This window comes from Rattus rattus, chromosome 5 (genome assembly GCF_011064425.1).
Source record: "Rattus rattus isolate New Zealand chromosome 5, Rrattus_CSIRO_v1, whole genome shotgun sequence".
Taxonomy (NCBI): Eukaryota; Metazoa; Chordata; class Mammalia; order Rodentia; family Muridae; genus Rattus; species Rattus rattus.
In genome coordinates this window covers 93,870,646-93,882,796 of record NC_046158.1, presented here as the reverse complement: position 1 = coordinate 93,882,796, position 12,151 = coordinate 93,870,646, and the positions used below count along the sequence as shown (strand labels likewise).

General features: G+C 40.6%; 1 protein-coding gene across 1 annotated transcript in view; it reads right to left on the bottom strand.

The window, feature by feature from the left end:
* The window catches only part of C5H15orf41 (chromosome 5 C15orf41 homolog), a 198,785-nt gene that overhangs the window by 105,073 nt on the left and 81,561 nt on the right, over positions 1–12,151 (bottom strand). The window contains exons 6-8 of the mRNA XM_032903901.1: positions 7,520–7,599; positions 7,120–7,169; positions 2,498–2,565 (exon numbers count right to left, since the gene is read on the bottom strand). Of these exons, the coding sequence (XP_032759792.1) occupies positions 2,498–2,565; positions 7,120–7,169; positions 7,520–7,599 (198 nt within the window). The remainder of the gene's footprint in view (positions 1–2,497; positions 2,566–7,119; positions 7,170–7,519; positions 7,600–12,151) is intronic.

Genomic DNA, 12,151 nt, shown 5'->3' with positions numbered 1-12,151 from the left:
GAAATACTCCAAACAGAATTGAAATTATTGTAAGGATTTGTCTAAGCTTACTTATCTTCTCAGGGTACTGTCGGGTACCTACTTCCTCTGAATTGACGCACTCTGTCTTCTATGAAGAAGACAGTCTCCTAAGACTCAGAAAGCTAACAAAACTTAGAAGGTTCACCAAGGTACAAGATCCACAAAACCACTCCCACAGCTTATAAAGACAGTGGAAACTTCCTGGGGGAGGAGCCTTCCTTCAGGGGAACTAACTGTATGTTTCATAGTGAGCTCCAGCACAGAACTTCTTGATTATAGTGGGGGGTACTTTTCTGTGATACAGCTGCCTCTGAGTCACATGTGCCTATAAATAACTCCAATAAACTTACTGGCTCACTAGTTCAAGCATGAGTGGGGTGGAACCCTTTCTTTGGTGTTTCATTGATGACCTATCTTGTGTGATCAATGGTTAAGTCTCACCAAGCAATGTCACACTACAGAACTGGCGCTCATATGGGGACTACCAGAATCTACGGTGAGTTGGGTGTGGGGAACTGTAATGGGGACTCCTACAGTATCTGTCCCTCTCTATTTTGAATGCTGTGGCATACTTCTTTGATGAAGAGGGACTATGAGGATGCTCCCCAAATGGCCAGTGAACTTAAAAATACATTGCAATTTCTGAAAGTAGCATGGATGGATGCGGATTGCAAGCAGGCTGTTGTCTGTCCCTTGCTTTGGGCTATAAAACATGCAACTGAGTCTGAGCTGTTTACCTAGAAAGAACCTGCTCGCAGCAGAGAGGCATTGCAATGAGAAAAGACAAAGTAGAAAAATGGAAGATGGGATTGATGTATTGTAGACGGCAGGATGGGAGGGAAAAAGTAAAGGAGCATAGAATTGTTTTGACCAACACAAATTCCAACAGGTAATTTGTTCACACTCCTTCAAGAAAACTCACACAACCAATACATTTCCATCAAATCACTGAATATCCAGGAGCAGAATGGAGTAGGTGGGACCCCTCAAGTTCAATATTTAGGTATTTCTGTACATCCATGCAATTGGAAACAGTTATCTGCCATATTCAGCATTGGTGTTTGACTAGAAGTGAGTCTAGTAAAGCACACTCAGTTCCAGTTATCTGAGGTTCTAGACTTACTTTTAAGTCACCTAAACTCTCTGTGATTTCCCTTCCTGCTGGAGTCTGCTAGACGTCAGGGAGGAAGCTTACTGATGTTAAGCTAGACATAGTGGGCCTGAGTGGGTGTGGCTGTCCATAGGTAGATGGTGCCAAAGAATGACATCAGTGAGCTCAGGGAAGACAACTACAATGACCTGCATCTGGATAACAGATGGATCATAATCGTTATAATATCAGAACACTACAGTTCTAAAACACCACAGTGCCTCACGGGCACCCATGATAACCAGCTCTGAGATGATAGCCATTTTATTTAGCAGTACATGTTTTTAAAAGGAAATTTGTTTACATACTAGATTATTTCCAAAGACCCTACAATTTACTTGCCCTTTTCGCATGAAAACTCTTGGCTGGTTCTACTCTCCAAACTTAGTAATTGGAGACCACATTCCTAATTTATCAACTTTCTTTAACTTTAATTGGTAATCATTCTCGGCTTGCAGCTCACCCTACTCCACTCTCCTCCAGTTTTAATGACTGAGAAGTATGAAAAGCTTTAGCCTAGGTTTTCTGGATTTAACTTTTCTTGGCCAGTGTCTTGTCCACTTTACAATAAAATTAAGTAGTGGATATGTTTTTCCTTTTAATTCCAAAAATGATGTAAAGTGTGTTCCATGTGTGCTCACTAGCACGACTGTTGTTGGTCTTTTGTGACTTGTCACAGACACAACAGAGGAGAACAATGAATGCTTCGTTGGGTGCTTTATGGTTGCCATGCCCCATTATTATATGAATGTTGTTCAGGCTTTATTTCTGATCATGAAGAGATGAAAGAAATAACACTGAACAGTAAAATTCTCTACTGGGTCACATATGAATGCAGACATAGGGGGATTTTGAAAAATCATTCTAAATCTATGATGCAATTAATACTTGGCATGAAAGCAATAAAAGCTTAATATTTTGCTTTTCAATAACAGGACATTCCTGTATGAGGAGATGAACATACCTAACATGAATTTTTCTAAGTATTCTCTTTAATATATAAAGCATTTTATAGACAATATTTCTTTGTTTCTTTCTCTCATAAGGCTTAGATTATGGTTAATATCTCATGACACCAAAAGTAATACTGCAACAGATATTAAAGCATTTTTTCAGCCACTTATTCTATAAAATATTAATTGCAAGCCTGTGCATGTGCTGTCTATATAGGGGAGTGGGTCTAAATCAATAAAAGGTAGCATGCAGAACATCAGTCATTAGCTTCTCTCTCCCTGTAGTCATAGTACCTGCAGGTGGAAGACTGAAAACACTCATCTTTAAGTACTCATGATGACACTGTCAGTCAGAGAGCTGAGCAACACTTACCTAGGAAGGAGAGGTTTTTCTTGAGAAGCAAGTCTCTCAGCAGGACTTCATGCTCGTAGCCAATGGCGCTGAACAATTCAGTTAAGGAGGCAACACTCACAGAAGGGCTTAACAGGAAAAGTCTAATGCCAATTATGTATTAATACTATATTCTACCAACAATATTATATGCTCAGATGAAAGAGAGAATTATGGTAATTATACATAAGAATTCCTGCCCAGATTACACCTTTGAGGAAGGAAATTTCTACATGCATTCTTCCCTCATTTAAGTAAGTCAGAAGAATTTTTTTATAACACACACCTTCCTAAGCAATGATTTTTAAATCACTGTGACTTTAATTTCTTTTAAAATGAGGGGAGTCACTTAAAAATATATATTAATTTGTGTTACAAACAAACTCAACTTAGTACATGTTAACTAAACTCTCGCTAAGAATAAGAACAATAGTTAACCCAATCTTTGCCCTAACACGTTCTAATCTTACAGTCTAGAAAAGTGTGAGGTTCATTTACCAGATCTGGCTTCACTTCTCTCTCTCTCTCTCTCTCTCTCTCTCTCTCTCTCTCTCTCTCTCTCTCCTTCTCTCTCTGCATTTTTAAGTACACAAATGCAAATGAACAGGTGCTCACAGAAACATATAAACTGTTCTAGTGCTTTCTTGATGGAAGATTCATATCAAGTGATGTAAGTATGTTATCTGGTCCTCCCAAGTATAAAAAGCCTGTTTCACAGATGAGGCAGTTAATGTGTGGGAAAGTCAAGGATGAGGGGTTAGGAGCTCAGCACAGTGGTACACTGCCTCCCTAGCTGGGTTCCATCTTTGGCAATAAAGGAGAACAAACAAGCAACCGAGGCAGGAGTGAGCTCCCTCTGTGGCCTGTGTCCAATTACAACTTTCCCCTAAGCACCAGAATTATATAATACTTGCTAATACTTAATGATTCCTAAGGACCATGTAAGAAGCCTTTATGCTAAACACTGACAGCTTTGAATCTACACAGCAATGCCAAGAGTAGATATTCTCAGTACTGTTTCCTCAGTTACGTAACGTACAGTTCAGAAATGCCAAGGACTGTGTTCAAGATCCCGTGACTGAAGCCAGTGGCAATACTTTGACGTTTCTGAAGGAAAAGAGATGATACCAAGTCTCAAAAAGTGTTATACTCTTCTGGTCCATCAGTCCTTCTTAAAGCAGTTAGTAGAAACAGTCAGGGTCACCTCTTTCATTGTCCACCCCACCCAACCCCATAACAGCAACACGGGTACAGCACCTCTTGACTTATCACAGAGTGTTCTTCTGATCATGGATTGCAAGCACTCAAAAAGCAACTTATATGTCACTAGTTTAAAAAAAAAAGCAGAATTATCCTGCTCTTTATCAATGAGTGACAGGTTACTTACTATCACTGAAATTCAAGAAATAAAGTCATATTTGTCCATGATTACAACAAGGCCAAGCCACCATTACAGCCCCTGCCCTGTTTTTCTTCCTTCTTCCAATGCGCATGACTGCACTTATTTAATTATTAACTGGAAACCAAATGAAGAAAACAACAAAAAAAATGCTAAATCACAGAATTTTTCAGTTTCTGAGTCCATCGAAGCCACTAGATGGGTAAGTCTCAATGGTATCTCATTACCAGGGTATCCCACATTTTCTAACTAAATTATTTACTTCTTTCCACATAAGTGTGCTCTCACTTTTATTGTTGTGAATTATTTACATCTAAACTGTTGAATCATGACTGAGGTTACTGATGGTAGAGGACTGAAACCCACAGCCCCGATGCTTCCTGCGTCATCATCTCTCTTGCCTCTCTCCAGACCTTTGTCTAACAGCTCTGGCCTTGAGTCCCACAGTGGAAAGGGGAAGTGACTGCTTTTCCATTGAGTTTGTTTGGTGGATATGAGATACAGAGGCAAATGTACAGGTGGGAAGACACTTTATACACATAATTAATTAATTAAGCAAACAAACGAATGCACACATACACACACACACACACACACACACACACACACACACACACACACACACACGTCATCAAGAGAAAAGAAAGGCCCCTAACCATCCATCCTCTTTAGCACTGTGACTGGTGCTGTGACATTTTAGTAAACGGCGGATTTACTTTATTCTCTGTACACAGAGACCTCCATGTAACGTTGTCCTAATGGAGTAAGGAGGTTTTCTGTTATCCCATTGGCCAGATGTGTGCTTCCTTTGTACGAAACTGCTGACGACCTCAGTGAGAGTAGGTGGGGCAAACAAACATTACCAATTATCAGGATCACACAGAAAAGCATTTCCCACTTACAAAGAAAACCAACAATTTCATCCAGTGTGAAATCACATAACTCCTGTTGGTCAGTCTAGGGACCATCTTCCAAGCTTATTTACAGTGTATGACACTAACCGCTCAGCAGTGCAGACTCAGGCGGGATCTCCACAAGCTTCCCAGGATCTGTGATTATGCGGTTACTGCTATCATCAATTTTAAATTCTGGAAAGATACACTTCCTGATACAGAAGTATATGCTTTGTTTGATACAGACAAAAAACTGTAAGGTCTAGAAAATAAAGCTTATAAAAGCAGTAATTTTACTGGTCATAAGCATAATGGAACTGCAAAAATCAGAATCTAGTCAGTGAATATAATTTATGTACATACGTCATTATATTTATCAATTGAAATTATATAGTACATTAAATCCTACTGACAACACACGGCCAACAGAGAATGTGAATGATGGCAAAAACTATATATGTATACAGGGAAAATATTCCAGACAGAATTTATAATGCACCATAAGCAGAAACACTTAGACATTGTCTATAAGGATACCTATTATTGATGTATGGTAGTGACCATGGGGCAAAACTTGTAAATAACCTCACAAGCCATTTTCTTCGCCAGCGATACAGCAATCTAGTTTCCCGTAAAGCGTCTCAACTATTACTGAAAAATAGCCTCCTGGCATTTACAAAGCAGTTGACTTCATACTTTAGTCCATGCATATATAATTAGAGAGTTATATTTAAAATCAATATGCAATCCTTCAAAAGACATTATGCTTTTAAAACCTTAACTTTAAATTGATTTTTAACTATTTTATGTGCTTTGAAATTAGCATGTAATTCAGCCCAAGACACTCTGAGATGGTGTCAGTTGTTATATAAATGTGCTTAAGTTTATCACTGCGGCAATGTGAGGCTGGCGCTCCGACAACTTTTAACGCTACCATTAATTTCACACTGAAAAGAGAAGCATACCTTCACTTCAGTCTAATAAAAACAAAAAAAGTCAGATTTTGACCTTTCCATGGTTTGGTTCATTTCAGCTTGGAGACCAGATCAGAGAATACATTTGTAAAAAGCTACATGCTAGTTACTCGATATTTTTATGAGGGGGCTCAGTTCAAAGATTACGCTAATTTGTAACTATGTTTTTAGGAAAGGAAGTCATTTTCTTTGCAAAACATTGGAGCTGGGTGTGGCTGTGCACACTTGCAATCCTAACACAAAGGAGAGGGAGGCAAGAGGATTGGGGGTGGGGTAGGGCCAGCCTGGGCAACATAGCAGAACCCTGTCCTAAAATATTTTTCTAAATGACCCTAAGTCTTTTTGAATGCAGAAGGATATAAATAAGTATACACATACACAAACATATGGATATGCACACTGCCTGCACATATATGTACGCGTATGGATATGCACATTGTACAAACATATATGTATGTGTATAGATATGCACATATGTCCTAGCTTACAAAAGAATCCAACGAAAATCACAGCTGGCCCCTCTGCCACTTCTGCTAACGAAATCTAGTCCAGGAAGGCTGGGTTTTTTAATGATCTCTAGCAATAATTATGAGTATTGTGTAAGTATTCTTTTCCCTAAAATGTTGAGGAAATTCTCACTGTTGTGCCATCTTGATAAGGATCATCTCTCCTTTACTGAAATTCTTGCCATTCACCCAGCCTCGTTTTAAGAAGTAAACATTAACTCCTTAGGAGACTCAATGGCTTTAATAAGAAATGACTGGACATCTGCTTTCACGGCCTTAAAGTCAGTTCCAAGGGACAAATTAGCAATGGCTTCTCTAAAATGTTTATTAGGGAGCTGAGTGGCACTGCAGACTGCAATCAGTATTTAAGCAAGGAGAGTCCACTGCCCTTTAAAACGTGACAGTCTCCGGTGGCATTTTAATACCATCATCCTTTAACTCCAGGCTCGAAATTTATCCTAGGACACTCAACTGAATTTGGCCCATTTTAAATGGGACTTTGTTATATTTTAAAAAATGGCCGCCGGGATGGTTAGATACATTCCAAGACAGTGTGTTACCTGCCTAATGACTCTGCAGCTTTAAACTCGCCGAGGACCAAGTGGTTTGAAATGAGCTGCGGAACTCACGTCTAGCTGTGGCCTAGCTGATCTTCCCTAAGCGTAGGAAAGAGAGGTCTGCAAGTGACCCCCCAGTTGATAGAATGTAAAATAGGAGAGTATGAAATGTGTTTTGTGAAGCAGAACTTTATATCAGGTTAAAGCTAGACACATCTCCTCCACCGAGCCTAAGCTCGTCAATTGTGCACCTAAAATTTTATGGGGAAGGATACTGCTTGATGCAGTCCACCAGCGGTCCATAACAGCAGTCGTTCACGATGCACTGCGGGCAAATAAGAGACGGGTGTTACAGGCTGGGGTGACTACGAACCCCACCACAGTAAATATTCTAAAAGCAGTCATTACTCCCCCAACCCCACCGCCGCCCAAAAGAAAGCTATCAGAAGGCTATTCAGATTCAATCACAGAAAACAAAAATTACATGCTTCTTTATCTACTATAAAAGCAAGCCATTAAAAAGTAAAATGTTCTTCTCAAAAATATTGCATTGTGTTTATGGTGCGCCCTGACCTCACTGATAGTTTATGATGACAGTAATTAAATGAGGTTTAACGTCCTCTACTCAGCTAGGCAGATAACAGCATTGCCACGGAAAGGAGCTGTGATTAATACCTGATAGACCTGGTTTGCTAGAACTCCGTCTGGAATCTGAGAAGGGTCCCGTAGCATACTGTTTATAACAGACTTGGAGGCTGTAGAGAAGGAAAGAGAGGAACTATTAGCAGACAGCCAACACACTTTTAATATGACATGAGAAGTGACGTGTACCTTTGTGCACACAGATCCTGGAAAGAAAAACAGGACTGATAACGATCATTTTCCTGAGATTTTCATCGAAGAGAAGCTTTTAATTAGATCATTTTTGCCAAGTATTTGTAAGCTACATTGCCAGATTTGACAGTGACCTGATTTTTTCCAAGGTAAATTAACAAGTCTAGACCTAAAGCATATGTCTATTTGCAGAAATATCAGCTTTGGAAAAGCCAACTTTGGAGGAAAAAAAAAACAAGAAAAATAACCTTAAAAGATTTAACTGTAACCTATGTAGAGATCTTATTCCTAAGCACCTGTACGACACAGCTTAGCTATGACAGGCTAGACTTACAGGTTTCAATAATGCCAATTAAAGCATCTCTTAATACCAATCTGTCCAAAATAATTCCCATCACCTTCCACCAGTTATGTCCAGTCCACAGGTGAGAAGTATAGGTAAGACTGTTTGATAACTGAACGCACTTGTGTGTATGCATGCGTGTGCATGTGCATGCACCATTGTCTTCTTGTAGCCACTATTTCCAGGACCCCTGACATAGACTATATTCTATGAATGCTCAATTTCTGTACAAGTAACACTGTAATATTTATGTGTAATGTACTCCCATGATCTAACGTACACTGTGTCTCTTGACTGGTTGTAATCTAACTCAATACAAATGGCATGTAAATAAATCATTGTTATACTGCCTTTAGTAAATCAGAAAAGTCTGTATATGTTGAAGACAGATAAAATTTTCGCCCATGCCTTTCCCATCAGTAATTGGCAGAGTCCTATGTATGGAACTTCAGAATATAGCAGATCTACCATGGGTGTTGAGAGAGCATGTTGGACAGGAAGTACCTATATGTTATATGTAAATAAAATTTCCACCCAAAGTATGTATTATACACCTGCAAATTAGTCTGAAATCCCAGGGACTACCACATTAGAAGACAATAGGGAGAGCATCAGGAGAAGGCATAGGTGAGGTACTAAGCATTAAAAAGCTAGGTAGGACATCCCGGTCCTGCTTTGCTTGTGGTGGAAATCAATTCTGTGAAAAATATCCAATGGAGAAAATATTTAGCAAAATGGCTTAGGGAATGACCCATACGGAAACTGCTTGAATGACTCATGTACAATTATCTAGTTAAGAAAGTTAGTAAAGGACATGGCAGGTACCATTTTGGTCCTTGGATAATTTTAGGCTTCGTTCTTATTATCAAGATCTTTATCAGCTTCAGTCACCTTGGGATACTGACAGACATGAGACATGCTTGTAAACACTGTGGAAAGAAATAAGAAGATGGCGTCTTGAGTGTAGAAATGATCCTTAGTCTTAGTCATCGCCTATGAGAGTTATACAACTAAATCTCTGAACGCCGCTGATGTAACAGAAATTTGTAAACACCTGTTTTCACTACACAGGGAGAGCCCATATGGAATCTCAAAAGAGCATCACCCAGTTACCTTATCCAGGCCTCTCTTACAACTAGTTCTGAAAACTAGCAAGCAGTGTGGTCCCCTGCGTTCACTGACTTCATCGGTAGGAAGCAAGACTATTTGAGTTGACTATTCTAAACAGTTCTCAGGGGAGTCTCTTGAGAAAACAGCTGCCACATCATTTTTTTTTTTAAAGTTCAAGTAGTAGTCTGAACCAAGACTTACACATTCGCTGTGTTTTATAAACTTGGGCTGTCCTCAATTATTTTTGACAGAAATTACCATGGATAAGTGGTATGGATACTGAGACCATGAGGCAGTAACCCATCACCTTACTGAGGAACAGATGATGTGGGAACAGGACTAGGGAGACAGTAATGTGCTGGTACACCTGCCTACTTTCCGTAGCACAGTTCTGAAGTTTAGCCAGATGGTGAAGATCAAAGCAGTCGTTCACATGTGTGGTTGCCTTCGCTGAGACTACGTCCTTTGGTCTGCCACTCATTCACAGATGGTAATGGCACGCTCACCCTTCTATGTTACCCAGGGAAACAGCGGCCTTCTCTGTGCACACCTGGCCATGGGGTGCAAAGGTGTTGCAATGCAAACTCATGCCCATGTGAAGAAAACATTATTTATAGGCAAATATGACCCAAAGTTCTGGCTACTGGAAAATCACTGACCTTTTAACAAATTACATGCAAATCTGTTCAAATAACTTTAAAAAGCTCTTTTTCAATAAGAGAGTCAGTGCCCCAAGATCTGAGAAAAGTAGGTCATATTTTTTGAGGGGGGAAAGGGGAAAAATGTCAAATTAGAAAGTGATGGTTCTGATTTCATCATAATATAAACATTTGAATGGTGCTTCTCAGGATTCAGTATCACTGTCATAAGCTTTTTAAAAACATCATTTGAGGGGAGATGGCTTAGTGGTTAAATTGCCTCCCATTCAAGTCAGAGGACCAGAGTTCAAAGCCTCAGAATAAATGTAAATGCCAAGTGTGAGTATGCTGGCCTTCTTTTACAGAGTCAGAAGCCAGAGACATGGGACCCTCAGAGGAAACTGGCTAACAAGATTAGTCATATCGATGAGCTCTTGATTTGATTAAGAGATGCTTTGAACAAGGTGGAAAACAAGTGAGGATAATCTCCAACACCAACTTCAGGCCTCCACATGTATGCATGCTTACACACACACACACACACACACACACACACACACACACACACACACACACACACACACACACACACACACACTTGCAAGTAGAAGAAAAAAAGCCATTTGAACATGTTGAAGAGAACATTACTTAAAACAAAGAGCGTTAGTTGTTTCCATTAAACAACCTACAAACTGAGTTGTACTAATTGGGTCTGGGCAACCTAACCCCTAAACCCTTTGAGGTTCAAGAAACACTGTGGAAGAGGTGGTGGGAAGACCCTAAGAGTTAGATAAACATGCCTGCTTCGAGATTACCCATCACACCTCAGCTATGTGGCTGCCTAAGGAAGTCTACATAATAGGTCAGCATGGATCAGGGAAACCTCACAAGGCCCCACTCCTAGATGAAGAGCTACAGGCAGTCAATGACCTCTGAGGGATAAAGGAAACATTTTCCTCAGGGATGAACTCCCCCACACCCCATAGGTTTTCTAATTCCAAGTGGTTGGCCCCAACTACATGTCCATAGGAGCAGCACTAACTGCACAGTGATGGCCTCCAGCTTTCCCAACCCTGGAGACAGGAGGCCCATTTTCCCCCTCTGAGGCTTGTACTGCAACACATGGATTTCATCTTCTAACAGAGAAAGCACAAAATAAGCAATTCAAGTCACTTGGAGCCATTGCCACATGAAGAGCAGAAGGCAGGCACTGGATAAAGTGTCACAAGAGACAGCAGCAGTGTTTGAACTGTGGCAGAATGCGTAAGACTGCAGTGGGGCTTACTGACATAAGGAATGCACTCACCCAAGGAGAGTAGCCAGGGAGCTGCCCTGTCCTCTCATTCACATATCCGAATATCTTCTCTTCAAAAGTTGGTTTAAGGCTTTTGGGAATGAAGGCTACGGAGATCTCAAAGTACATAGGGATGGACCCGTCAGTGTCTCTCCTGGGGAACTTACTTTACCCATGGCCTTAGAAGCCACTGTCCTCCGCAGCTGGAGCTGTCCTCCAGGCTTTAGGTCATCAGTTTCCTCACCATGTACAAGTGAAGCTGACAGCAGATGGGTGTCATCTGCCAATCTGACTCCTACAGGACAAACTCAGGTCTGCCCTCTGCCTAGCGAGCAATCAAGTAAGAAACCGAGTAGTTGCTGAATGGGAAAGGAGCGTGGAAGGACAAGAGGAAGTCATCTCCAAAGAACGACTGCTCCTGACGGCCAGAACCTTGTCTCTGGCAGCTCGCAGCCTCAGGACCATGGTGCACCAAGCTCATTCCCTAATCATCCACCTAAGCCATGATTTTGTGTGATTCCTCCCCGAACTTCTGCATAGACTCGAAAATTATAATTTTCCCCTCATCTTCCCCTTGGCCCAAACTTTGAAACCTGGTTTGATTCTTCTCTCATTTGTTCGACCCCTTCTTCTTTTTATAACCTGCGTGTCTTCTCTGTATCTTAGACTAGAAAGGACTCCTATCGTCTTCCAATCTTTTGGCGACTGCTTAATTGCTATTTTAACATCTGTTTAAAGGAGATTGATCAGGATGCTACAATTTAAAATCACGCCACAGGTTAAGAAAAATTAAAAGAAAAAGGAATTTTTAGATTAATATAGTCGCTGCTGCCGCCTTTAAATATCTCGGGACACATGTTGGTTAACAGTGTCAACAACATTTCAAATCTCCTAAAAGACAAATAATTAGACACGTCTATGAGGAAATTTCTAGACAGGGTTAACTGAGGTGAGCCCTGACCTAAATATGGATGGTAGCATCCCATGGGCTGGGGTCCTGGCTAAACACAAAGGAGAAAGCGAACTGAACATTCCTCTTTGTCTCGGTTCAGGACCATAGATGCAATGACCAGCTGCCTCATGGTCCT